The 26,584-nt window shown below is 49.5% G+C and overlaps 2 protein-coding genes across 5 annotated transcripts; one reads left to right on the forward strand and one right to left on the reverse strand.

Moving 5' to 3' along the window:
* The first annotated feature begins 50 nt into the window (after positions 1 to 50).
* Positions 51 to 10,758, forward strand: Oas1a (2'-5' oligoadenylate synthetase 1A). Of its 3 annotated transcripts, XM_006249382.5 has the most exons (7): positions 51 to 323; positions 1,691 to 1,979; positions 4,626 to 4,810; positions 8,147 to 8,379; positions 9,006 to 9,159; positions 10,265 to 10,291; positions 10,446 to 10,758. In XM_006249382.5, exons 1-7 carry the CDS (start codon positions 141 to 143, stop codon positions 10,476 to 10,478), a joined length of 1,104 nt encoding a protein of 367 aa, XP_006249444.1. In that variant the 5' UTR covers positions 51 to 140; the 3' UTR covers positions 10,479 to 10,758. The 3 variants fall into 3 exon arrangements, with proteins under 3 accessions (XP_006249444.1, XP_063127107.1, NP_620268.2); XM_063271037.1 differs by lacking the exon at positions 1,691 to 1,979 and having other exon boundaries at positions 89 to 323; NM_138913.2 differs by lacking the exon at positions 10,265 to 10,291 and having other exon boundaries at positions 94 to 323; positions 10,446 to 10,754.
* A 2,318-nt stretch (positions 10,759 to 13,076) lies between these two features.
* Positions 13,077 to 26,028, reverse strand: Oas1h (2 ' -5 ' oligoadenylate synthetase 1H). 2 transcript variants are annotated; one of them, NM_001009491.1, is made up of 6 exons: positions 23,409 to 23,619; positions 22,196 to 22,484; positions 19,508 to 19,704; positions 16,434 to 16,669; positions 15,615 to 15,768; positions 13,952 to 14,565 (listed from the first exon to the last, which is right to left on the reverse strand). In NM_001009491.1, exons 1-6 carry the CDS (start codon positions 23,589 to 23,591, stop codon positions 14,536 to 14,538), a joined length of 1,089 nt encoding a protein of 362 aa, NP_001009491.1. In that variant the 5' UTR covers positions 23,592 to 23,619; the 3' UTR covers positions 13,952 to 14,535. The 2 variants fall into 2 exon arrangements, with proteins under 2 accessions (XP_038945589.1, NP_001009491.1); XM_039089661.2 differs by having other exon boundaries at positions 13,077 to 15,768; positions 23,409 to 26,028.
* Between the last annotated feature and the right edge of the window lie 556 nt (positions 26,029 to 26,584).

Consider the following 26,584-nt stretch of genomic DNA (forward strand, 5'->3'; position numbering starts at 1 on the left):
AAGTCATTGGCTGCCCGGGCCTGGATAATTTGCATATCCCCGCCCCTCTCGGGAAATGGAAACTGAAAATCTTGTTCCAAGTTCAACCAGGCTGCGAGACACAGGACCTGCAGGCTGCAGAGGCAAAAGCTCCGGAGGTCATGGAGCAGGAACTCAGGAGCACCCCGTCCTGGAAGCTGGACAAGTTCATAGAGGTTTACCTCCTTCCAAACACCAGCTTCCGTGATGATGTCAAATCAGCTATCAATGTCCTGTGTGATTTCCTGAAGGAGAGATGCTTCCGAGATACTGTCCACCCAGTGAGGGTCTCCAAGGTGGTGAAGGTGAGCCCTCCTCAGCCTGAGCTGACTGAGATGGGGTGGGAGAGAACTCTCAGAAGGGAGGCTACGGCCCTGACTCCTCCTCCTCAACTCTGATCAGAGCGGGCTGTGGGTTTTTTCCCCAGGCACCACATCTGTATTGGAGAAGGAGCCTCAGCTACGGTTTATGTTCCTCACTCCTAGGCCACATCCATTTCAGAGTCAGGGAAACTGAGGCCCATCTCAGTTAAATAGTTTGCTGGAGAGTGGGAGGTCAGGGGATCCTACCTTTGCACTGCTGTGTGACATAGGGTAATTTAACTACCTTCTCCATGCCCAAAGTTCCCAGTCCACGCCCTGGGATGGCAAGGTCACATAGACTAATTCCAATGTGACACAGAGGACAGAACAGGACCTGCCTGCTGCTCGACTGGATTGATGGACCCTCTCTGGGCTTGGTACTGGTCCTTCGAATCGCATTTCATGACAACAGTACCTAACTCTCAGGCTCTGTAAAGGCTGCAGAAATGAAGTTTTTTCTTGTTTTTAGTTGGTTTTATTTTTATCTTTTTTAGTTGTGAGTGGGTGCTCTCTATGTGTTAGTGCAGGTTCTCACAGGACTGAAGAGGGGGTGTTAGATCCCCAAGAGCTGCAGTTACATAGCTGGCTGTCAGCTGGCCTACTTGGGTGCTGGGAACTAAACTGAGGTCATCTGCAAGAACAGCAGGCACCTTTAACAACCGATTCACCTCTCCATCCTCAGATGTGACAATTTGCAATGTCCTCTCTCAACATTGGCTGGTGCTCATGTGTGTTAGTGACGATTCTCAGCATTTTATTTAGGGAGGCTCTTCTCAGTACGAACTCCTCTTTTTAAAATGTTTGACTTGTAGATGTTGATCAGTTTTCTTACTTTTCATCTGCTCTATGAGTTTGTATGATATTCCATATGACACTGTGCTAAAGTGTCCCCCGTTACTCTTTCTTACTCTTTTCCTTTAGATCCCTATCCTCCCCCACTCCCACACACACTCCCCCTTCTCTCCTTTTCTTTCTTTCTCTCTCTGTCTCTCTGTCTCTGTCTCTGTTTCTCTCTCTCTCTCTCTCTCTCTCTCTCTCACACACACACACACATACACACATACACACACACACTCGAACACACAGATATAGACTCCACAGATAAACATGAATGTTTGTCTTTCTGACTTCTGGTGGTATCTTCTATACCGTGTCATTCTTGAGGGCTGATTAGTATTCCACTGCACATGTACCAGCTTGCTCTATCCATCTGTCCATCCCCCTCAGTGTTGGACTCCTACTCTGTTCAGCATCTGGACTGCCCAGCATGGCTGCCCCTGCCCATTGTCATTCTCGTCCTTGTCTTTCAGGGCGGCTCCTCAGGCAAAGGCACCACACTCAAGGGCAAGTCAGACGCTGACCTGGTGGTGTTCCTTAACAATTTCACCAGCTTTGAGGATCAGTTAAACAGACGGGGAGAGTTCATCAAGGAAATTAAGAAACAGCTGTATGAGGTTCAGCGTGAAAAACATTTTAGAGTGAAGTTTGAGGTCCAGAGTTCATGGTGGCCCAACCCCCGGGCTCTGAGCTTCAAGCTGAGTGCACCACACCTCCAACAGGAGGTGGAGTTTGATGTGCTTCCAGCCTATGATGTCCTAGGTAAGCCAGCCTGCCCGAGAGCCTCAGCTCAGCCTTGTGCATGCCTCCTTCCTCACTTCTAGTTCCGTGTGTGTGTGTGTGTGTGTGTGTGTGTGTGTGTGTGTGTGTAATTGAGTGTATGTTGAATAGGTGTTTACTTGTGTGTGGGTCTGATCCTGAACCATGGCTAACACAGCTCAGGAGTCATCCATCTTTTTTGAGACCTTGTCTCTCTCTGTTTCAGAATGCACAGGTGAGCCTGACTGGCTAGGCAGAGCTCAGGGACCCTCGAGTCTCCCCTTCTCAGTGCTGGCATTACATTCCTACCCCACCAACACTGGCCTTTTCCCTGAACCCTGGGATTCCAACGTGGGTCCTCATGCTTGCAAGCCAAGCACATTACTGCCTGAGCCATCTCCCCAGCCCACACCTTCTGTCCCTGAACTGAAGATGCTTAGCATCTGAGAAGTTCACCCCAAGACAGCATCTCTTCAAAGCTGCACTGAGAGGATTTTAGAAATTTGATAGCAGGGAGAGAGGATCCATCCCAGAAGGACATTAGGTGGTGAGCTGGCTCAGTGAGGGGAGGAAGTCACACTAGCTGCTCCCTTAGCATACCAGTCCCATTCAGGGCTGGCTGTGGGTTTTGTCTTTGTAAACATGAGACAGTAGTGACCTAAAATTGCTAACTTCTCCCAAAGTCTGCTCTCAAAGAATATGGGACCTCATTGCCGTGCAGAGACCTGGGGTGTCTGCAGGAGAGTTTGTGCAGAACTTCTCAGTGGAGCTCTTTCCCCCCTCAGGAAAACTGCAAATGCAGCCACCATTGTCCCAACCACCAACGAGCACACACATGTTGTGTCATTACACATTAAAAGATCTTATCTTGTCTTTTGACAAAACAAAACAAAACAAAACAAAACAACCTCTCAATTATTCAATTTTACCACTGAAGACTTGCAAGCCAGATGCTGTGGTGAAAGCCTGCTAGCTCAGGGAGGCAGAGGAAGCACCCAGCTGACCTTCCTCCTCAGCCAGTGTTCCATAATGCATCCCCTCTCTCCTGCCATCTCAAAAAAAACTCTTTCAAACTGAATCTCCCTCCCTTCTACTTCCTGTGGGTTTTTCTATCCGCCCCCCTCCTGACTCCCTCTTACTCTCTGTGGTTGTTTTCTTAATAATCCCATTTTCACTTCCGGTCAACTGGCTGCTTGCTCTGCCCCTTGACCTATGGTTGACTTTATTTAATCCTGTTCACAACGTTCAAGCAGAAAGCTCCTGGATTAAAGGTGTGAGCTAAGGCTGAGTCACGCTACAACTAAAACCAGGTTGTTCTCAGTAAACAGCTCAATCTCAGGGTTCAGAGTGATCAAACATCCTGCAACAGCCTTTTTCCAGGCTTGAGCACAGTGGGTCTTGGGTCTTAGCGAATACTTCAGGCTCTTCATTTGGGGAACCACAGCACTCCCTGTTAGCTACTGTGTGAACTGCTGCAAACAACAAGGCTTTGTCTTAGGAGAGCCCTGGAAACAGTGCAGTCTTAGCAGCAGGGACTGACATGGCCAGACTGGGAGTAGTACCAGGGCAGTATGTTGTACGAAGCTTCAAGAGGCTGGGACCCTGCTCAGTGGAGGGATCTAAGAGGGGTGAACCACAAATGAGTTGTGAGTGGGGTAACTCCTGAAGCCTGTTTGGGTCATGGACTTCCCCAACCTCAGCAGCTTTCCGGTGGGGAGGAGCTCCACCCCAGAACGACTGCCTTAGGAATGGTAGTGTGGACGCCATAGCCACAACCCTACGCAAGATGACATAGCCGATGAGTTGTATTGTATTGTAGACCCTGAAACTGGAAATGAGCCCATGAGGGAGAGACCCTCAAGCTCCATCAGTGAGTGACTTTGCCCTGTGCCAGCATCAAAGCCTGATGGTGTAGCCTACTGCAAACTTGGCCACACACCTGCACACACTTAAGGCACAGCCTGGTCTACTCAAATGTTCACACACACCTATAGACACATCTATTCCATAGCCAGCTGCCCATCCACTGTACAAGACACACACACACACACACACACACACACACACACACACACACACACACACAGGTATGCATGAACACTGACATATCTTGCTCCTGTCAGGACCTGAACAAACAAAACTCACATGATATGAAGTCACAGACTACAGAGAATCGCACGGTGAAAGCACAGTGTCTGGGGAGACACCTCAGTGTCAGTGCAGAGACTCTGTAAGCATAAGACGTGACATGCAAATGCAGCAGACGGCTCCACAGCAAACTTTGACACAAGCAGGAGTGTACACAGTTGACGAGAACCTTACAGAAGGTACTGGAACCAGAGGTGGCTGGCCATTATCTGATGACCGTGTACCTCCCTTGTGTGCTGGTTTCTGGCACTACTGTCTCCAGGTCTGTGAGGAAGGCACTGCACTAGGGCCAGTTGGGGGCACAGATTTTGTAGTGCCCACCATGTAAGCCGTCCTGAGGAGTGATGAGGCAAATGGGTGTATGCGGAGTGAGTGATGCCTACACTAGGAAAATTCCACCCTGTTCACTGAACCTCAAAAGCTAATGATTCTGGAGCTGTGGACACTGAAGTACGTCATAGAAGGGCTGAGGTGTTGACATGAATGAAATATCCTTTACAGGTCATGTTAGCCTCTACAGCAATCCTGATCCCAAGATCTACACCATCCTCATCTCCGAATGTATCTCCCTGGGGAAGGAGGGCGAGTTCTCTACCTGCTTCACGGAGCTCCAGAGGAACTTCCTGAAGCAGCGCCCAACCAAGCTTAAGAGTCTCATCCGCCTGGTCAAGCACTGGTACCAACTGGTAAGGCATCTGGCCTGGCCACTGTGGGCTTCATCTGAACAGAGTGTAGACACAGGTCAGAGAAAATGTATATGCTAGTTTGCTTTCTGTTGACGTCATGGCTTTATCACATGACCAAATGTGTCCTGGGAGGGAAAGATATGATTTGTTTACACATCTAAGGCACACTGCATCATGGGGGAAAGTCAGAGGAATAACTGAAGCAGAGACCATGGAGGAATTCTGATCACTGTTTGCTGTCCAGGGCTTGCTCAGTGTGCATTTCTATAAAGCCCAAGGCCACATTCCATTCATGGAATCACCACAGTGGTCTGGTCCCACCTACATCAGTCAGTAATCAGTAACATGCCACCCACAAACTGCCCAAAGTTAGTCAGAGGGAGGCATTTTCTTGATTAAGATTGGCTCCTACCAGATAAGGCTAGTTGGTGTTTAGTTGAAAAAATTAACCAGCACAATTGACCCCTTTTCAACATGGCACACAAAAAAGCTGTGATTGAACCATAACCTTTCCTTTCTTGCTTATCCTTAAGAGCTCATGTCATTTGACATCATAAACCACAACATAGGTTTAGAAGTTCCAAAATTAAAAACCAAACCTAAAGAAACACCAACACTTACAAAGATTAGTCTCTCAACGGTGGGCTCATATAATATTAAAAACACAAGTTAAATACTTTCTTACTACAAAAGGGAAGAACCATGTTTCTGTCCCAATCAGATCAAAACACAACCAAAGACCAAAAGAACAGGAGGTTCCGTATCTGATATCTGAGATTCACACTTCCCTGAGCTTCTCAGGTTCTGCCATTGACAGCTCACAAAGCTGGTCTCAGGCTCAGGCTGAAGAAATAGTTTCACAGTTTCATAGATATGAGAAACAAAGTTGTAAAAACAAGGTTGAGAAATAAATCTGACGCCAGGTTGCCTAATGTTATGACAAAATTTTGGTGATCAACATATTGACGAGGCTATTCTGACCAAGCTAAAGCTAAGACAAAACAAAAATAACTGTTCTCAGAAAGACCCCCACCACCACTCCCTATGGTAAATCCCAAGAACAACCACAAGGTGTCATCCTGACCCTGCTCAACCACCCAGTTCTTCCCCCCCACTTCTGAGGGACATGACAACTTAGCCCTTTCCCAGTGATTTTCCAAGGCCAGGTGCAGGGCTAGATGAGGAAAGTGACCAACTGAGCCAAGAACAGCCCCTTTACCAGGCCAGCCAATACCTGACCAGATCCTTTGTCCTTTGTACCACCAATGAGAATGAGCCAGCTAACCCTGTTGCTGAAGTCTGCCCTCTGTAAGGAATAAAAGTTGTGTGCTTTTTGGGTTCGGGGTTGCCTCTCCCTGCATGGATGAGCAACCCCACATACATGGATCATTAAACCTCTTGCCATTGCAGCGGTCACTTTTTCGATTTGTGATATGTGGGTTGCCCTCCTGAGGTAAGGCCACTTCAGGATCTTACAACAAGGCCAGTTCTGTTCTCACATTGCTGTGTTCCTGACCGTCATTTCCTGCTCAGGGCAAGTCCAGTGTCTCTGGGTCTCCACTGCCATTGAGGCTGCATTTTCACCAATGGCTTCTCTTAGTCTCTGTCAGTGCCAGGCCACACAGCTGCTCTCCAAGACCCCTCTAAACCTGCAGGTTTCGTGGGACTTACAACCTGAGAGACCTCTCTGTGGTTTCCAGGTGTAGCTGACACCTGCAGGAGCAGTCTTGGAACCCCTGGGCAACAGCTTCTGTTTGCTGACCACGAGGAAACACTTTCCAGAAGACTTGGCCCTTATGGTGCTAGGTTCTTCTTAATTAGAGTTGATTTTCAGCCCCAGATGATGAGAAATTACTGATTCTTCATTCAAACAAGGCCAGACACCCAGACAGCCTAGATGCGGGCTTTGATTTTCTCTGAAACTTCACACTCTGCCTGCCTCTCAGCCTTCCTGTCTTTCAAGTTCCCTCAAAAGACCTGTTAGGCTCTCAGCTCTCAACAGTGTTTTTTAACCCAAAGTTGCAAAATCCTTTCTCACAATCGACCCAAGAAGAAACATTGTGGAGGCATTTCCTCACTTGTGCGTCTACCTTCTCCAGATGATTATTGTCTTAGGTTGACAAAAATAATAAAAATTGGCAAAAACAGTGAGAAAAAAATGTAGAAGAAAAAGTGGGTGGAAGGGAATCAGAGAGGATGAGAGGGAAGCAGGGGAGAGTGGAGATGGGGGAGGTGATGCTATAAGAGGGAAAAGGAATGGGGAGGAGGATCTGAGAAGAGGGAGGCCTTTCCATGGTTGTTCTAGATGATTTCTTCTAGTCCACTTTCCAATCAGCTAACTCTCTCTTCAGCTGTGTCTAATTCACTCTTCATCGCTGCTACTTCATTTGTGTCTTTGGATTTTCTTTGCATCCATGGCAAACTCTTCATGTCACTTTTTTATACTTTGATTTTCATGACTTGTTAAGCTATGTCTTTATATTTGTGGTTGTGAGCCCAGCCTTTAATGGCTGAGCCATCTCTCCAGCCCCACATTATGTCTTTAAATGTATGATTTCTAGTTATAGTCTGAGTGTTTCTCTCTCTCTCTCTCTCTCTCTCTCTCTCTCTCTCTCTCTCTCTCTCTCTCTCTCTCCCAACCCCCCCTGTGTGTGTGTGTGTGTGTGTGTGTGTGTATTTATACCTATTCATGGGAGCATATGTTGTGTATGTGTGTGCATGTGTGACTGTTAGCATTTGAGTGCAGATTCTGAGGGCAGGCTCTCAGTAACTTCCCACCTTTTCTAACCAGTCAGGGTCTCACATATGTGACTCACTGAGCTGGATCAGCAGTTCTAGACAGTCAGATGGGAGCCTCATCTCTACCTGCTAGAACTGGGATTATGAGTCAGTTTCCTCTAAAGGCTGACACTCATGTAGATGCTGAGGATCTGATCTCTAGTTCTCAGCCCTGCACAGGGAAGGAGACCCTTTACCCCTGAGCCATCTCCCTAGCCCCTTCCCAGTTACTTCAGAGACCATGGGAAAACTTCCATAGTGAGGACTCTCTATGTCCCGCCCCCACCCTCACTCCTAGCTGTCACTCATGGTGTCTTGATTTCTCCTGTGCCTGCTAGTGAATGCTGTCTTTGTGGAGTTCAGGGTATCCATCTCAACGACTCAGATCTTGGCTATAGCACAGGAGGGGCCATAGACTGAATCTAATTGATTGGGTGTGATTGTGTGACAATAAACCTGTTAGGACACCATCAGGTGGCAGCTGAATTGAGCGTGTGAGAAGTGGCTCCCACACAACAGTTGAGAGCCCTGTTTTTCTCATTGCCTTTCTCTTCTCAGTGTAAGGAGAAGCTGGGGAAGCCGCTGCCCCCACAGTACGCCCTGGAGCTGCTCACGGTCTATGCCTGGGAACGTGGAAATGGAATTACTGAGTTCAACACAGCTCAGGGCTTCCGGACAATCTTGGAACTGGTCACAAAGTACCAGCAGCTTCGAATCTACTGGACAAAGTATTATGACTTTCAACACCCAGATGTCTCCAAATACCTACACAGACAGCTCAGAAAATCCAGGTAACCTGTCCCACTGCTCCCCATCAGTACAAGGCTGCACTTATGTGGAAAGGGGAGGTGGGAGCTCATGTCTATGAAGCATCTCCTGCACTGGGCACTGTCCTGCTGTCACCTGATTGTCATGAGGCCTTACAGCTCTGGGAGTCAGGGCTAGGCTCTCCTGTCTGCAGGTGAGGAGACCAAGACACTGACATTGTCCAGATTAAGCAGCAAAGGAAGGGGAGTCCATGGGATGGGATCTGAAATATTCCAGCATTAATCAAAGTCATATGGTTTGGGAATCTGTAAATAGTAGAGTACTATGTCACCCTAGGCAGTGACGTGTCTTGATCCTGTGTTGTGTTCAGTTTTCCCATGAGACTGGCTGGTCCAACTCTCCCCATCTCACAGGTCAGAGAACCTGAGGGACCTGCCCCAGGACACACAGCTACTAAAGGGTAGAGGATTCGAACCCAAGCCTTTCAGGTCATGACCAAGGATCCCTCCAGTCTTGTTGTATGCTGTGGGGCAGGGACAAGGTAGAGGCTTTAGATAGGGGTTCTCTACTGTGCGACTCTCTTAGCCCTGTGCAGTGTTGCCTAGGGCACTGGAGGCTGAACAATTTCTGTCTAAATGTTGCTCTGCAGGCCTGTGATCCTGGACCCTGCTGACCCAACAGGGAACGTGGCTGGTGGGAACCAAGAAGGCTGGCGGCGGTTGGCCTCAGAGGCGAGGCTGTGGCTGCAGTACCCATGTTTTATGAACAGGGGTGGTTCCCCAGTGAGCTCCTGGGAAGTGCCGGTGAGACCCTGTCATCATCCTGTCCCCTTGCACACAGCTTCGGTCACTCCACATATTGGGAGAATATTCTCAGTGAGGCATGATCTTTTTCTAAAGGTCTCCACACCCCACTGGAGTCCAGCAGCTTGCCTGGTTTTACCGCCATTTAAGCACCATTTAGAGATATCATGGCCTGGCAGGATGGCTCAGTGGGTAAAGGCACTGCCAACTCTGAAGACCTGGGTTTGATCCCTAGAAACCATATGGTAGAAGGAGAAAAACAAATCCCCCAAGTTGTCCCCTGACATTCCTCTCTGTGCTGCTACACACGTGGGCATGCACACTCACAGTCACAGAAACTCACACAATACACACTCACCCACATGCACCCACATTTACACGAACTCAAACACTCATACATACATACAAACACACTCACACACAACGCTGACACGCACACACACAGCATGTTGACACATGTGGAGACAGTATAGCGGAGATTTAGAAGTGAAGCCCCTGGCTCAGCTAAGGCACAGCAGGGCTGGGATCCTGTGGACTCTGAACACTTCGTGGTCAGGTCCATGAAGCATCCTGCCTTCCCTGTCTCACTGTCATGTGGCCAACGGGACACAGCAGGACTGTGTCACAGCCACAGAGGCACAGAGGGACCTGCTCTTGGTCCTGTCCCCTCCTGGGGCCGAGTCTGCCTGATGCTAGGGAACCGATGATGTCACATGTGACCTCAGGGTCGGGAAGAACATGGATGCCATGATGTGGGAAAGAAACCTCAGAAGGTCAGGAAGGAAGGGAGAGGGGCCATGGAGGGAGGCAGCTGTGAGAACAGTGGCCTGCAGTGCTGTCCTGCAGCAGAGAGGTGGCAGGGCCACATCCCATTCGGCAGATCTGTTACTGAAGAAGCAGACTGCAGGTGGGGCCATGTGTACCCTCAGAAGGCTAAGCCATAAAGGTGTCCTGATGGCCATCTTTCCAACCTGGGAATGTGCTGGCCCTTTTTCTGAGAGCTCTGGCTGGCCAGTCGTGGTGTCCATCCCCCCAGGGCTGAATTGCATCCCCTTGGGTGTCGGAATGCAGGCTCCTGACATGATTGTGTGTCCTTTCATTACAGACAGAGGTTCCTGTGCCTTCAGAGCAGGTTAGTTTTTGTTCTTTGTTGTGGTTGGTTTGATGTGGCTTTCTGCAGTGTAGCCCAGGCTAGACTGGATCTCGCCATTCTCCTGCCACAAAGCAGGGATGACTGGTGTAAGTTTGATGTTTCTGACCATGCCCTGCCTTCCCTCCATCCCCAGGTGGATGAGGCCTGGTCATGCATCCTGCTGTGAACCCAGCAGCACCAGCCCAGGAGGCTCCGGAGTCAGGGGCACGTGCTGCTCTGCTGCAGGACCTTGACACAGTGAGGGAGGGCCCCACTCGGGATCACAGTCCATGCTTCTGATGCCCGCCCGCCATGTTTGAATACTGTCCAATCACAGACAGCCTTCCTCAACAGATTCAGAAGGGGCGGAAAGAACTCAAGCTTGACTTCCATCTGACCGTCCACCTGTTGGGAGGTTCTGTCCAACCATGTCTGTCAACAACAATAAAGTACAGCAGGTGCCATAAGGGTGTGTGTGTGTGCGTGTGTGTGTGCGCTTGTGCCTGTGCATGGTTCAATTAGATGAATTTGTTGAGCAGTTACTAGACTCTACATGGTGCAGGCCCTCAGCAGTGGTTAGAGCCAAACCAAACTGCTACAGTTGTTGAAGGGCTTGGGATCCTTCCAGGCCTCTTATTACACATAAACTCAAGAGAGGAACCCTTGTATCTTCTGTCCATGTCCCCAAGACTAGATGCTAGCCATGCCCTATCTGACACAGAAACTACTCCCTGGCCGCACATGGACATGGCACGGTGAGACTGTGGCCTGTGTACTCAGGTTGCCCTTGAGTGGCTACACCATGCAGGCTGGGTTCCATAGGTGTGGGGAGAATAAAAGTGTCCAGAATTATTGACACATGTAACTTTGAAGCATGGTCACTGATGGCGGTGACCAGCTTTGATGCACTGAGTTAAATCACAATGATTGTGGCTTCCTTTCTCTCTATCGAGACATGAATGCAAGATGTGACACATGCTGACCTGGAACTCACAGGAATCCTCCTGCCTCAGTCTCTCACTCAAGGTCTGGAAAGAAGCACACACACATACACACACACACACACACACACACACACACACACACACACACACCCCTCCACACAGAGACCTAATGGTTCCATCCATTAGTGTTGTGAACCATCATTTCATTTCTCAGACTCAAAGGACTCACATGTGCCCATCCTCACTAAGAATTCAAGGCATTGTGCAGGACCACCAGCTCCCAAAGCCTTCTGTTGCTAACACCCACACTCTGAATAACCCTGTGTGTGTGTGTGTGTGTATCCTTTCTGCCCCAGTTCATTCAGTTCTTACTCAAGTGGCCCTGACAAGAAGGAATGTTTCTGTCCCACAGGACACGTCACCCGCTGCCTTGTGCTTTATCTCAGCCCTAGGAGACCAGCGTTGCCGATCTATGACTCCAGTGTTGCCCTTCCTGAAACATCTCCAGATACACACAGAGGGTGTTAAAAACAACGGTCAGGGCTTCCAATGTCTCCTGCCAAGCAGAGGGGGAATCAATATGTCAGCTTTCAAGTCCCCATGGGAAAGCCCACATGTGATGTGTAGTGGCCATATCCCATCTCTCCATGATGAAATGACCCCTCATGTGGACCTCTGAGAGCCTCCCCAATGATAAACAGCATGGAGTATAACAGCAGGGTCCAGAGTTGAGCAATGGGCAGCCAAGGGAGGAGCCTCATGGTGGCTGGGTCGTTTCCATGACAACAGTGATACAGGGTCTCTCAGAGGGAGAAGGATGTCCACAGTTGACACTTCCATATCAGAGCATCTGACTGCCATGCTGTGCAGTACCTGGCTTGCTCCAGCCTGGATCTGCACAAGAGCCCTTTGCCCTAGCCAAGTGGCTCATCCCTGCTCTTCCTGAGGGATGCTGTGCGGTGCTGACAGACCATCCGTCCTGGGAAGGGAAGTGGCAGGGCTCGACACTTTGGGCTTGCAGGCCCTGTCTGCAACTTTGACCTTTTGCCAAGGCCAGAGGCTTCCTTCTCTCCAGGGCCCACCCACTCAGTAAGCAGTACATGCCCACTGAGGGAACCATACTCCGCCCACCATGGTCCCACAGGGTTCTGTTCCCCACGAAGCCTCTTCATCTGCACTCAGGGGTTCCAACTCTGAGGCTGGATTCAGGTAGCTGGGGGAGGGACCTGCTGTGACTGCCACTGCCCTCAGCCCCATTCAACCCTCAGGGATCCTTCCCATAATCCACGATGGTTCATCTTCATGGCCAACTTCTCTAGCCTCAGACCCTAAATGGAAGCACACCTCTGGGTGTGCCTGAGAGCACATTTCCAGAAATGTCTGCAGGTTGCTCCCCAGTGCTCTGTGTCCACCTGTCAGCTCTCCTCATCTGAGGCGATTTGTCTGCATTCACCTGGGCCGCCTGACATTCGGGAAGATCAGATCTCGGGATGGTCAACTGGGGCCTGAGCAGGGTACGGAGCACACAGTGGAGGGCAGAGGCCTCTTGGGCACGACTCGGGAAGCTGGTGATCCTCTGACAGGACAGAAAGCCCATCCTCACCTCACACTACATACACACGCCATCCAAAGGCAAGCAGACGGCTCCTGAGAGAAGAGAACTGCTTAGCCACGATGGTCTTGGTGGTTTACTCAGCTCTGACATCAAAGCCACAGGCAACTCAGGATGATTCTCTTTAACAGTCCTCATGCATTCTGGGTAAGCACCCGGACATGGACAGACAGACAGACAGACAGACAGACAGACAGACAGACAGACAGACACACACACACACACACACACACACACACACACACACACCCCTCTCCCTCTGTCAGACACTAGGCAAGTCCTTCCCTACTAAGCCATGCCCACAACTGCCATCTTTGATCTTAAAGATCCATATGTAGGGGGAAGATATTCCAGCATGGAGAAATGGGAGGCAGCCATTACAGATCATGCATGGAATTTCATTAATGTGGGGTAGTCGAGGGAGGACAGGATGGGTCCACGGCTTGGCAGGGGACCACAAACCATTGTTTACTAAACCCCTTTTGTATCTGTGGGTGTTTCAGAAGGGCAAGACTGGAATCATAGAGCAGCATCACTTGGTCCCCCAACAGCTCAGATAAAGAACAAGGCAGAGCGTGGTTTGTTCTATGGTCTGGGCTCAGGCATCCTCTCCCGAAGACACTGGGGCTCCTGGTCCTCAGGGCTGCTAGAGGGAGAACTGAATGAATGGGGGACAGGGAGATCCACCCCTTCCCTTTCACAGAGTTTGAAAGTGGACATTGGGGACAGGAGGAGGGTCTGGGGACAGGAGGAGGGTGTGGGAGCTGGTAGTCCTCAGAAGTTCAGTGCATTCACAGTGAGAAGGGGCCCAAGTGTAGACTGCAAAAGTGGACATTTTACAGTTAATGTATTTGTGTATCTGTAAGACTGTTGGCTCAGCACATTGAACTGTGGGAACATTATCCTCTGTACGAAGTGGGGTGTGTGTGTGTGTGTGTGTGTGTGTGTGTGTGTGTGTGTGTAACCCCGGAACTTAGAAATTCGAGGCAGGTGGAATTTTGTGAGTTTCAGTTTAGGGTGGGACATATAACATACAGTTGCAAGGAAGGAAGGAAGGCAGAAAGAGAAAAAGAGGAGTTAGGGAAAATAAAGAAATTCACTTTAGTTTAGTCCTTTGCATTTTACTTTAATTCAGGGCTTCAAATCTCATCCTCACATGCACACACATACGTTTTAAGGTCCTAAGTTTTAAAGTGTACATAATCTTATTTCCCTGCACTGCCGTAACCCCAGCTCACACTTTGCCCAACAGTGCACCTTGATGCACACTGGCCAGATCCCCAGCGTTCCGGGCCACGCTCCTCTGCTGAGCCGTTCCTATGTGGGCTGAGGACTCACCCCTCCGAGTGCACACTCCCTCAGGGATTGCTGTGGTCAATTGTTCATGATCAGACATGTTTGTGGACAGAGCCTCCCCACAGGTGGACAGACAGAAGCCAAGTTTGAGCTCTTCTCTTTCCTTCGGAGTCTGACTCCCAGAGAGCACTGTGGAGGATAAGGCAGGTGAAGCAGGCTGTGAGGAAGGCTGTCCCATGGGCAGGACGGGATCAGAAGCCTAGAGTCTGATCACAGGTTGGATGCCCCTCACTGGAGCCTGGTGTACCAAACTGTTCTCTGCAGGACAAGGTCTTGCAGCAGAGGAGTGAATGCCCCTGACTCCAGAGCCTCCTGGGCAAGGGCTGTGGTGCTCACAGGAAGACACCTCCTTGTTTCTCTGGCTGAAATAAATAAATAAATAAATAAATAAATAAATAAATAAATAAATAAATAAATAAATAAAACAAAAACAAACAAAAAGCAAAAACAAGCAAAAAAATTAAACAAAAAGAAATCCAAAAAAACCGTACAACCACGTGAGACGTCTGCAAGGCTTCCAGGAGGGGGATTTAAACCAGTCCTGATGGGGGTACCATGGCTGTGTACCTGGAGCTCCTCAGAAAGGGGGCCAGCACATACAGAGGTGGGAAGCAGGCCATCAGGGTACCCTTATGACTATGCCCTCTGAGTGTATTTATTGGGCTCACAGGTAGACACTACATTAATAGATCTGCCAAATCCATGTCCCCTCTCCCTTCCTCCCTGACCTTCTGAGATTTCTTTCCCACATCACTGCACCCATGTTCTCTCCCACTCTGAGGTCACAAATTACATCATCGGTTCCCTAGCATCAGACAGACTCTGCTCCAGGAGGGGACAGGTCCAAGTGCAGGTCCCTCTGTGCCTCTATGGCTGTGACACAGTCCTGCTGAGTCCCATTGGCCACATGACAGTGAGATAGGGAAGACAGGAAGCTTGATGGACCTGACAGTGGCTTCAGAGTCCACAGGATTCTAGCCCTGCCAATGACTAGACGAGTGTCCCTGAGCCAGTGGCTTCAGCTCTCAGAGTCTATGTATCTGTTTCTTTATCTGGGTGCACCTGTGTGTGTGTGTGTGTGTGCGTGTGTGCATGTCCACTTGTGTAACAGCACAGAGATGAACATCAGAGGACTATTTTGGGGGGTTGTTTTTTTCTCTCTCTACCAACTGAGTTCTAGGGAATCGCACCTAGGTCTTCAGTGTTGGCTGTGCCTTTACCCACTGAGCCACCTTGCCAGCCCATATTTCTGAATGGTTCTAAAATGGCTGGAAGACAAAGCACACAGTTGGCCTCCAGAGGAATGTTGAGACCTTTAGGAAAAAACAAAATGGCTCCCTGAGAATATTCTCCAAAGAGTTGGAGTGACCAAAGTTGTGTACAAGGGAACAGGATGATGACAGGGTCTCACCGGCACTTCCCAGGAGCCCACAAAGGTCTCATCGATGTGCCTAAAGCACGGGTACTTCAGCCAGGCTTCTGCCTCTTTTGCCAGCTCACACCAGCCATCTATGTTCAAACCAGCCACGTTCCTTGTTGGGTCAGCAGGGTCCAGGATCACAGGCCTGCAGAACGGCATTCAGGGAGGGAATTGAATATCTGGTCAGTGCCTCAGGTACCATTTCACAGGGGCAGGAGAGCCTTGTAGAGCAACCCTATCCAAATTTGCCCAGATCCCCAGCCATAGCATACAGCAAAACTGGAGGATTCCTTGGGCATGACCTACAAGGCCTGGGTTCGAATCCTCTACCCTTTGGTAGCTGTGTGTCCTGGGGCAGGTTCCTCAGCCTCTCTGATCTGTAAGATGGGGAGAGTTGGACCAGCCAGTCTCATGGGAAAACTGAACACAACACAGTATCAAGACATGTCACTGCCTAGGGTGACATGGTACTCTATTATTTACAGGTAATTAGTCCACCACTGGTCTTTGGTGCCTCATGGCCCCCAAGATGCTGTTACTGTTGGGAGATCTCAGTTCCCACTCCATGTGTTCACCGCCCTTCCTTTGCTGCTTGGGTCTGGACAATGTCAGAGCCTTGGTTTCCTCATCTGCAGACAGCAGAGCCCTCCCCAACCCCCAGCTCCCAGGATATTAGTTAGGACCTCATGTCAGTCAGGTGACAGTGGCCAGGGCAGGAGATGCTGCATTGACAGAGAGCTCCCACCTCTCCCTTTCACAGCATTGCAGCCTGACACCCACGGGGAGCACAGCCATGTGGGAATGAGCTACCTTTCTTTACGGAGCTGTTTGTGCAGGTAGCTGGAGACATCCTGGTGTAGAATGTCGTAATAAAATGTCCAGTAGACTCGAAGACAGGTGTACTTAATGATCAGTTCTAAGACACTCTGGAAACCCCGAGCTGTCTGTGCTCCATATTTGGCTGGAATTTCGTTTTCCCAGGCATGGACCGTGAGCAGCTCCAGGGCGTACTGTGGGGGCAGCGAATCCCCCAGCTTCTCCTTACACTGAGAAGAGAAAGGCAGTGAGAAAAATGGGGATCACAGCTGTTGTGTGGGGGCCACCTCTCACAGGCTCAATTCAGCTGCCACCTGATGATGTCCTTACAGGTTTATTGTCACACAGCCTCACCCAGTCATTTACATTCACTCTATGGCCCCTCCTGTGCTATAGCCAAGAGCTGAGTCATTGAGATGGACCCTGTGTGCTCCACAAAGACAGCATTCACTAGCAGGCACACAGGAGGAATCAAGACACCATGATTGACAGCTAGGAGTGAGGGTGGGGGCGGGACATAAGGAGTGCTCACTATGGAAGTTTTCTCACGGTCTCTGAAGTAACTGGGAAGTGTGAGCCTCTTGAGGTAGCTGACTCATAATCCTAGTTCAAGGGGGGTAGAGATGGACTTCCAGGACCTGCAGGACTGTTCAGAACTGCTGATCTAATACATGGTGTATCACATGTGAGACCCTGACCTATAAGGTGGGGAGTAGCTGATCCTCCACAATCTTATGCACAGGTAAACACGCAGGAATGCATGCACTCCTGCTAACAGGTACACACACACACACACGCACACACGCACACACACGCATACACACGCGCGCACACACACACCACATACATTTAAAAAATTGTCGGGGCTGGGGATTTAGCTCAGTGGTAGAGCGCTTACCTAGGAAGCGCAAGGCCCTGGGTTCGGTCCCCAGCTCCGAAAAAAAGAACCAAAAAAAAAAAAAATTGTCCAGGAAAAAATGTTAGAACTCCTCCACTTAAAAAGGTAATAGCTTGAAATGTCAGGAAATAGAAGCCATAGAAAGTGACATGAAGTGTTTGCCAGAGAAGGAAGCAGGTATACAGAGACACTAATGAAGCAGCAGCCATAGCGTGTTGAATTAGACACGGCTGAAGAGAGAGTTAGCAGATTAGAAAGTGGACTAGAAGAAATCACTTAGAACAAGCATAGAAAGTCCTCCTTCCCCATTCCCTCCCCCTCCTACATCAACACTACCCCCTGCTGTTCCCCAAAACCCTGGTATCTCTGAACCCCTCTGTTCTGCCTCTAACCACTTTTCCTCCTCCATTTTCTATTTTCCCACCTTGTGCCATTTTCATTTCTCTTTGTGAACCTGGCAGAGAGAGTGCCATCTGGAGAAGATAGAGTCACAACTAAGAAAATGCCTCCATCAGCCTGCCCTGGACTGAAGCTTATGGGACATTTTTTTTTTTTGATCAGTGTGGAAGGGACCAGGCCTGGGTAGGTGGAACTGGTCTGTTTTTAAAAATCAGCTCAAGGGCATCAGGCAGCTAGCAGTGCTCCTCCATGGCCTGTGCTTCAGTTCCTGCCTCTGCTTCCCTCAGTGATGGGGTGTGGTGCAGAAATGTGAGGCAGACAATCCCTCTCCTCCCCAGTTTACCTTCCAGAATCATCTTTACCACAGCAGTGAGCACAGACTAGGACAGAAACAGGTCCTAGGGAGGGGGCACTGCTGCTGTGACTGACCCGCCATGTTGTTCTTTGGGAAAATTGAGACAGGATCTTAGAACTATGGGGAGAAAAGATGGGGAGATCTGAGAGCCTAAGGGGCCATTTGTGGGAATATGGAACTCAGGCAGGCTGAGAGGCAGGCAGGGGGCAGAGGCTGGAGTGTGAAGTCTCAGAGAAAAGCGAAGGCTCATGTGGGCTGTCTGTGTGCTGTGTTTGGATTAAGAATCAGTGGTTTCTCATCAGCAGGGGAAGAGAACCAGCTCTGATTGAGAAGAAACCTGCACCATAGGGGCCAAGTCTTCTGGGAAGAGTTTCAGAACTCTTTTGGAGGGTTCATGGGGAGCAGCTGAGCCCTGGCACTGAGAGAGGCCAGGAGGAGCCATTGGTGAAAGTGCAGCCTCAATGGCAGTGGAGACCCAGAGACACTGGACTTGCCCTGAGCGGGAGACGACTGTCAGAAACAATGCAATGTGACAGCAGAGCTGGCCTGAGCCTGAGACCTGCTGTGTGAGCTGTGACCTACTGTGTGAGCTGAGACCTACTGTGTGAGCTGAGACCTACTGTGTGAGCTGAGACCCACTGTGTGAGCTGTGGATGGCAGAGCCCGAGAAGCTCAGGGAACCAGATATCAGATACTGAGCTTTTTCCTATGATTGAGACAGGGACCTGGTTCTTCCCTCTTGGGGGAAAGAAAGAATGTCACTAGTGTTTTAAATTTTATATGCGTCCACACCTCAGAGGATACTCTTAAGTGCTGAAATTTTAAGAAATATCGGTATTTTTAAAGATTGTGTTTTATGGCATGATACTGACATGAGGTCTTAGCAAAAAATTCAAGGAAGGTAAGGTTATGGTTCAATAGAGATGTGTGTGTGTGTGTGTGTGTGTGTGTGTGTGTGTGTGTGTGTGTGCATCCAGTTGAAAGAGGGTCATTTGTGAAAGTTTTTGCCAATTAGACATAAGGTAGGTTCATTGGGCAGGAGGCAGCCTTAATTGAGACAATCCCTCAATCGGTCTGGTTCAGGGTAGTCTGTGCGGACATGTTCGTGACCAGTGATGGATGTGGTTGGTGCCATGCCTGAGCTCTGTGTAATAGAGCATTCTGAGTGAGCCATGGAGATCAAGGCAGTGAGCAGAGTTCCTCCATGGTCTCTGCTTCAGTTACTGTCCTGACTTCCCTCAACGATGGGCTGTGACTGGGATGTATAACCATGTCAGACCTTCCCTCCCCAAGGTCCTCTTGGTCATGTGATAAAGCCTGCATGTCAACAGACAGCGAACTAGAATAGACCTCATATCTGTCCTGAATCCCACTTTCTATACATTGGGTCCACAGTGTCCAGACCACATGCCTTACCAGTTGATACCAGTGCTTGACCAGTACGAGGAGATTCCTCAGGTCTTCTGGACGATTCCACAGGAACTTTTGCTGGAGCTCCATGAAGCAGACGGAGAACTCGCCCTCCTTCCTCAGGGTGATGCACTCACGGATGAGCCGGGCATAGATTTTGTTGTAGAACTCACAGTCAAGCTCCAGTTTTTCTTTCAGTTCATCTAGAAGGGAGGTTTCATTCACGTTTAGATTCAACTCTGCTCTCAGACTAGTCCTTCCCTCTAGGGTCACAATCACTGCCTATGGGGTTCAGTAAACAGGGCAGAGACGATCCACAGGAAGCATCACTCCCCATACAGAGATGAGCCCACCACACCTCAGAACGGCACACATGAACTGCTCTTAGCAGGATGCCTTATTCACAGGCCTGGAGACAGGGGTGCGAGGAGACAGCACACTGTGGTCACTCACAGAGCGCAACACGGTCATCTGATGATGGCCAACCATGTTCTGGTGTAGCATGGAGCTCTGCACTGCATTTGTACACCAGATCTTGTGCTTAGTCTTTTCAGATCGTGGGTGGATCGTGTGTGCAGGGATTCGGGAAACGCACATATTCAGAGGCCACAAAGAGGAGATGGGGTGTCTCCCTTTATAGTTTGTCACCCCCTCTCTTTACAGCAGGGTCTCTCTGTAATCATGTTGCTTGGATGGCATCCATCAGGCCACAGAGATTCTCCTGTCTCTGTTCCCATAGCACCAGGGGATACGTTAATGTGTGGAATTTCCTAAGAATAGGTGGTGTGGGGAATTTGAACTCAGGTCCTCATGCTTGTGCAGCAATCGCCCTTATCCACTAGCTGTCTCCCTAGGCACTGTGTGTCAGCCGGGCATGAATCTCTGTAGTGCCTAACTTAATGCCATGGGATTTGATGGTCCAGGTACTGAGAGCTTCAGGATGTGGTGATCATGGTGGTAGTGTGTGTGTCCTGTGAAGTTTTGCAGTGCATCAGGCTATGGAATTGTATGTGTGTGTGTGTGGCTATGTGTAGGTGTGTGTGCATGTTAATAGTCTAGGAGGTTGAAGGCTGTGCCTTGGGTATCTGCAGGTGTGTGGCCATGGTTATAGCAGGCTATACCATCAGGCTTTGATGCTGGCACAGACCCAAATCACTCACTGATGGAGCTTGGGACAAGTCCAGTCCCTCAGTGTCCCAAGAAGCGCCCAAGACTTTCATTACTATTTCAGGACCCAGCACACAGTAGGTCTCATTTGCTATGTCACCGGGTTAGGGCTGTGACTGGGGTCCTCTTGACTGTCATCCTCATGAGCATTCCCAAGATAGTCCTTCTGTGATAGAGTTCCCATCCCACTGGAAAGCTGCCATAGGCTGGGCAAGTCCACGAGCAGGACAGGCTTCTGGGGCAGCCCTCTCCCAGCTCCTTTTTGGGTCACTCTCTGAGCCCCCTCCACTGAGCAGGGTTCTAAGCCTCTTTTAGCTTCCCACAGCATGCTGCCCTGGTCCTTCTCCCAGGCTGGCCCTCTCAGTCCCTGCTGCCTGAGACTGCACTGTTTCCAGGGCTTTCCTAAGCCAAGGGCCTTGTCTCAAAGTAAATGGCAGTTCACACAGTGGCCAAGAGGGGATGCTGTGTCCCCCAAATATAAAACCTGAAGTATCCTAAAAGCTCCCCAAGCCCAACCTGGTCTTTCATGGGTGCTCCTGATTGTACTTGGGTAGAGTTTGGCAATTTGTAGCTTTAGGGACACACTTTGTGTGACAACACAAAGATACTATGGGACAGGGTGAGAGATACTAGTTTACAGGATCATTAATGTCAATTAAATCACATGTGTGTACATGTGGGAATTGTGAGTGCTGGGTTTCCGGTTTTCCAGAGGGGGACAGAACTCTTCTGGGAATTTCTGCATAATGCATCCACTCCCTCCAAACCTATAGACACACCCAGGCCTCTGCACAGGTCTGGGGTTTCTCATTCTTTGACAGAAGATGCTACAAGTGTTTATTTTTCGCTCTATCTCTTGTCCCACTTTCAGAGACCCACAGTTCCCAATCTCAGCCATGTAGAGGGCTGTTCACCATGCACGTGTTCTGTAGGATATCCCAAGGGCCTGGCAGATGGCTCTGTGAGTAAAAGGCTTCTTAGAGAAGGACAAGGACCCAAAATCAGATTCTGAGCGACCCCGTTAAAAGCTGTGGTTGAGGAACACTAGGGTCTGCACCGAAGTCTCGGTGTTGGGGAGGTAGAGACAGGAGAATTCCTCCTCAGGCCCACTGTCTGATAGGTGGACATGAAGCTGGCCCATCCACCTATCTGAAAACAAACCAGCAAACACACTTGCCTGTCCCGTATTGGGTGGAGGAAGCCCAAGTGTGTGCTGAATTTGTATAATTGTTTACAGCTGGAGACTCGTAGCCTACAGACACTTCTAGGAGACTAGGCAACCCTCCCCCACAGCCCTAATTAATATAATAAATGTTTCCATAATAAAACTGCAAACCCAGGACAAACACACACACACACCGAGAGAGAGAGACAGAGAGAGAGACGGAGACAGAAAGTCAGAGAGACAGACAGAGAGACAGAGACAGAGAGACAGAGACAGAGACAGAGACAGAGACAGAGAGAAATAGAAGGGAGGATTCAGGCGTGAGGAAGGGCAGGCTGAGGCTCTGCTGCTGGCTGACTTACACAGGACATCATAGGCTGGCTGCACATCAAACTCCACCTCCTGCTGGAGCTGGGGCGAGCTCAGCTTGATGCTCAGAGAGCTGTAGTTGTCCTGCTCTGAGCTCTGGACCTCAAACTTCAGTTTAAACTGTTTCTCGTGCTGCAACTGGCACAGGTGTTTCCAAATTTCTTCAATGAGCTCTTCCCGTCGCTTTAACTGATCCTCAAATCTGGTGAGATTGTTAAAGAACACCACCAGGGTGGCCTCTGACCTTCCCTTGAGCATGGAGTATTCATCATAGCAGCCGCCCTAAAAGACAAGGATGAGGATGACAAGGGACAGGGACAGCCATGCTGGGCAGTCCAGATGCTGAACAGAGTAGGAGTCCATCCCTGAGAGTGACTCTTGGGCTGAGAAACCTGACCCATGTGTAGTGGAATTCTATTCAGCCCTGAAGAGTGAAATTAGGATCCCTGGAGAACAGGTTGTCCTGGATCTCCTTGTGGTACAGGAGATAAACCAGAATCAGAATGAGGAATATCTTTGCTTTATCTATTTATTTCCAGAAGAGAGAGAGAGGAGAGAGAGAGAGAGAGAGAGAGAGAGAGAGAGAGAGGGGGGGGGCAACTCTTTGGTAGAGATCAGATTCAAGTACAAGGGAGTGGGTAAGAGGAGACTGAGTAAATTACCACAGATGTGTGAAACTGTTGTCATAATCCCTCTTGATAACGGAACATTTAAAGAAATGCACTATGTCCACCATACAGGAAGAGAGTCTGTAACAATCTTAACATTTGCTCTGAGACCTTTTAGTATCAAGGAAACTGAATTTACAAAAAGAGAATACTTGAGAAAATAACAAGTGATATGCAGGGATCCTCCCTAAGTAAAACACTGAGCACAATCACTAACAACTACATTGAATCTCTGACAGACGAGTGAACATTACAAAGCAACATGTCTGCAGCCTTACACAGTGACTGAGGTAGGGACTGTCATCATAAAGTCCCATTTGACAGATGTAATCATGGGCAATGAGCTTCCTTCCATCAGTCCAGTCAGCCAGCAAGTGGGGTCTCTGTTCTGTTCTCTGCCCTGTGCTATAGCTGGGGCATACATGGGTACACCAGGCACAGAACAGGTAGGTAACTCACTCCCCACTAAGGACTGCAGTCTGGCTTCTGATAGTTCTCTCCCACCCCATCCTGGTCAACTCAGCATAATGAGACTCACCATCACAATCCTAGAGACCCTCACAGGGTGGGAGGCATCTTGGAAGCATCTCTCAGTCAGGAAATCACATAGGAACTCTATGTCTGCCTTGGCCTCAGTAACGAAGGTGGTGTCAGCAAGGAGGTGATTCTGTATGAACTTGTCCAGCTTCCAAGCTGGAGTACTCTTGAGATCCTTCTCCATCCTGAGGCCAGGAATGTTTGCTGACTGCAGCCTTGCCTCTGGAGTCAGCTGCCCCTTATATCCATAGCTGGTTCCTCTTTCCCAGGAAGGGCGGGGCTATGCAAATCAGACTCTACACTTGCCTCCTTTGGCTCCTGGGATCCCTGACACTCTGGGGTTTGATTACCTGCTGGCATTTCTTTGGACTGTCAAACCCTCATCACTGCAGGCTGTGGACCAGGAGGCAAGAAGCATCAAAAAGATAGTTTCTGTTGTTCTTCCTTCTTGATCTTGAATTGTTACTAAAGAAAAATAATTTGACAGTCTCCAAGATTTTTAACAACAGAATACACACACACACACACACACACACACACACACACACACACACACACACCTCACTAAAACATGGAGAGCCAGTGAGAGAAAGCCAGAAGATGGCAGGCAGCAGTTCCAGCACAGCTGTGGTGGGTTTGTCACAGGGGACTGGTCCATACTGGATATTGTCTTCAAGGTCACAGCTAGCTTGAAGGTCAGACTTGGGGTCTCACAGTTCTGTGGGTTCTCAGATGCACACCCATGATGTGATTGTCAGGCAAGCCACCATCAGAGACAGTCTCTCTGCCTCCTACCCCCACCTCCATCTGTCCTCGATAAAGGACAAAGGTTTCACATCTTTCTTTCAGATGGGATCTCACTCCTTTGCCTAGGATGGATGTGAACTTGGGGATCTGCCCATTGTCCTTCCAAGTGCTGAGGTGACAGGGGTGTGCCTCTGTCCCTAGCTGTAGTCACCTGGGTCATCAATTGTCACTCTCCACTTCAGTAGCATAGAGTACTGACTTGTGTCCAGGACACACCCCCATGAGGGGGAGCCTGTCTCCATGCCAACCTCTCTCTGCCCAGCAGGAGTGAATATTCATCATGGCAGGATGGCCCACACCTGTGATCCCAAGTCCTGGGAGGTGAATACAGAAGGTACAGAGTTCGAGGCCAGCCTGGGCTATATGATGAGAGTCTCTCTCTCTCTCTCTCTCTCTCTCTCTCTCTCTCTCTCTCTCAAAATACAAAAAACACACAAGCACATGCATACATGCATACACACACGTGCACACACACATGCCTAAATCACTGTTGGAACCCCTTTGAGAGCAAGAAACAGAAACCTGATTAAATTATAGCAACATTGCTCTCCCCATGGTTATGGCAACAAGTCATAGTTGGCTTCAAGGGGGTTCTTTTCAAGAAGCAGATGCCATGATCTTGTCATTCATGTCAGGGGCTGGCCTTTAGCAAAATCTAGTCTTCACGGCCTGGTTGATAGCAGAGGCTCCTTGGTGGACACTGACCTTGCCTGAGGGACCTGGGATGCTGAAGGCCCCTCCCACAAGTACCAGGATGAAGGACAAGAGGTCAGCCGAGGCAAAGGCAAGACCGATTCTGCTTTAAATGTTCTATTCCATTTATTTCATGTGGGTGAGTATGTGAAGTCAGAGGACGACTCGTAGGAGTTGGTTCCTTATGGGTTCTGGGTTCTGTCTCTTGACCCGCAGCGTTGCACCGTGCTAAAACAGCAGCAGGGCAAAGGCCGGGACATCCCTGTCTGAATTTCCTACTTGGGCATGAGAATGCCACCCCTTGCCAGACTGGAGTGGAAGGGCTGGGTCTGGAACAAATGCTCTCTTTCTAAAGCAGTAGTGTACTGCCTGGAGGGGAAGTCGGGAACTGTGCATATGTGTGTATGTGTGTGTCCACCAGTCCATCTGTCCATCCATCTGTCTGTCCATCCGTCTGTCTAGCAGTCTGGTCTACTGCCCTTGCCTCCCTTCAGGGCATGAAGGCTTTGCTGAATGTCAAACCTGAAGGGGAGAACAGGGCAGAGACGAGCAGGATCCCCAACAGTCAGGAGCCCATGCCTGGTTCTGGATGGGCAGAAGGCAGAAGACCTTCTTACGGAGACTTAGTGGGAGATCAATGAGGGATGACTAACAAGTCATGATGGGTCCACAGCTTGGCAAGAGAACCCTGACCGTTGTTTATTAAAATCCTCTCTGTATATCTGGGGGCTGTCTCAGAAGGGACTGGAATCACTGGGCAGCACTGCTGAGTCCACTGACAGGGCAGATAAGGTACAAGACAGAGCAAGGTTTGTTCTGTGGTCATAGGACATGCATCTTCTCACGAACTGGGATGCTGGGGCTCCTGGTCCTCAGGGCTGGCAGAGTGAGAACTGAAGGCATGGGGGTGGCAAGGAGATCCACCCCTCCCCCTCCACAGAGGTTGAGAGTGGACCCTGGGGACAGGAGCAGGGCTTGGGACCTGGTGGGCCTCAGCAATTCTCTGACTTGTTAGTGAGCAGTGGCCCAAGTGGAGAGAGCAAGGGGGAGGGAGAGGGAAAGAGGGGGGAGGAGAAAAGAGGGAGGGGGAGGGGAGGAGAAGGTAAAGGGGAGAGGAGGGGATGGGGAGAGGAGAGGGGGTAGCGGAGAAGAAGGGGAGTGGAGGGAGGGAGCACATGTGGGTATTTTGTGGTTAGCCTATGTATTCACAAGCTGCTGGTTCATGACCCTGACATATAGAACATTAGGTCTTCGTATGAAGATGTGTGTGTGTGTGTGTGTGTGTGTGTGTGTGTGTGTGTGTGTGTGAGTGATTTGGGAGCTTGAGTAGTTCTATGAATATAATAATATCCAGTTGAAAGAAAGAAAAAAAGAATAAAAGAAAGAAATTTAAAAAAGAAAGGAGGGCTGGCAAGATGGCTCGGTGGTTAAGAGCACTGATTGCTCTTCCAGAGGTCCTGAGTTCAAATCCCAGCAACTGCACAGTGGCTCACAATCATCTGTTATGAGATCTGATGCCCTCTTCTGGTGTGTCTGATAAATAAATCTTAAAAAGAAAAAGAAAGAAAGAAAGAAAGAAAGAAAGAAAAGAAAGGAGGAAGTGAGAGAATATAAATTAATTTCGAGCTTGAGTCAGCCCATTGTGATTCAATTCAGTGCTTCAAATCTCATCCTCAC

Source organism: Rattus norvegicus, chromosome 12, assembly GCF_036323735.1.
Source record: "Rattus norvegicus strain BN/NHsdMcwi chromosome 12, GRCr8, whole genome shotgun sequence".
NCBI lineage: Eukaryota > Metazoa > Chordata > Mammalia > Rodentia > Muridae > Rattus > Rattus norvegicus.

Excerpts from the sequence above, each read along its gene's own strand:
- Oas1h (XM_039089661.2), bottom strand. The coding sequence starts at position 23,591 with ATGGAGAAGGATCTCAAGAGTACTCCAGCTTGGAAGCTGGACAAGTTC. Across the intron at positions 22,485-23,408 it reads GGGTCTCTAGGATTGTGATG|GGCGGCTGCTATGATGAATA; the intron begins GTGAGTCTCATT and ends CTTGTCTTTTAG. Across the intron at positions 15,769-16,433 it reads AAACAGCTCCGTAAAGAAAG|GCCTGTGATCCTGGACCCTG; the intron begins GTAGCTCATTCC and ends GCCGTTCTGCAG.
- Oas1a (XM_006249382.5), top strand. The coding sequence starts at position 141 with ATGGAGCAGGAACTCAGGAGCACCCCGTCCTGGAAGCTGGACAAGTTC. Across the intron at positions 9,160-10,264 it reads TGAGCTCCTGGGAAGTGCCG|ACAGAGGTTCCTGTGCCTTC; the intron begins GTGAGACCCTGT and ends CTTTCATTACAG. Across the intron at positions 10,292-10,445 it reads TTCCTGTGCCTTCAGAGCAG|GTGGATGAGGCCTGGTCATG; the intron begins GTTAGTTTTTGT and ends CTCCATCCCCAG.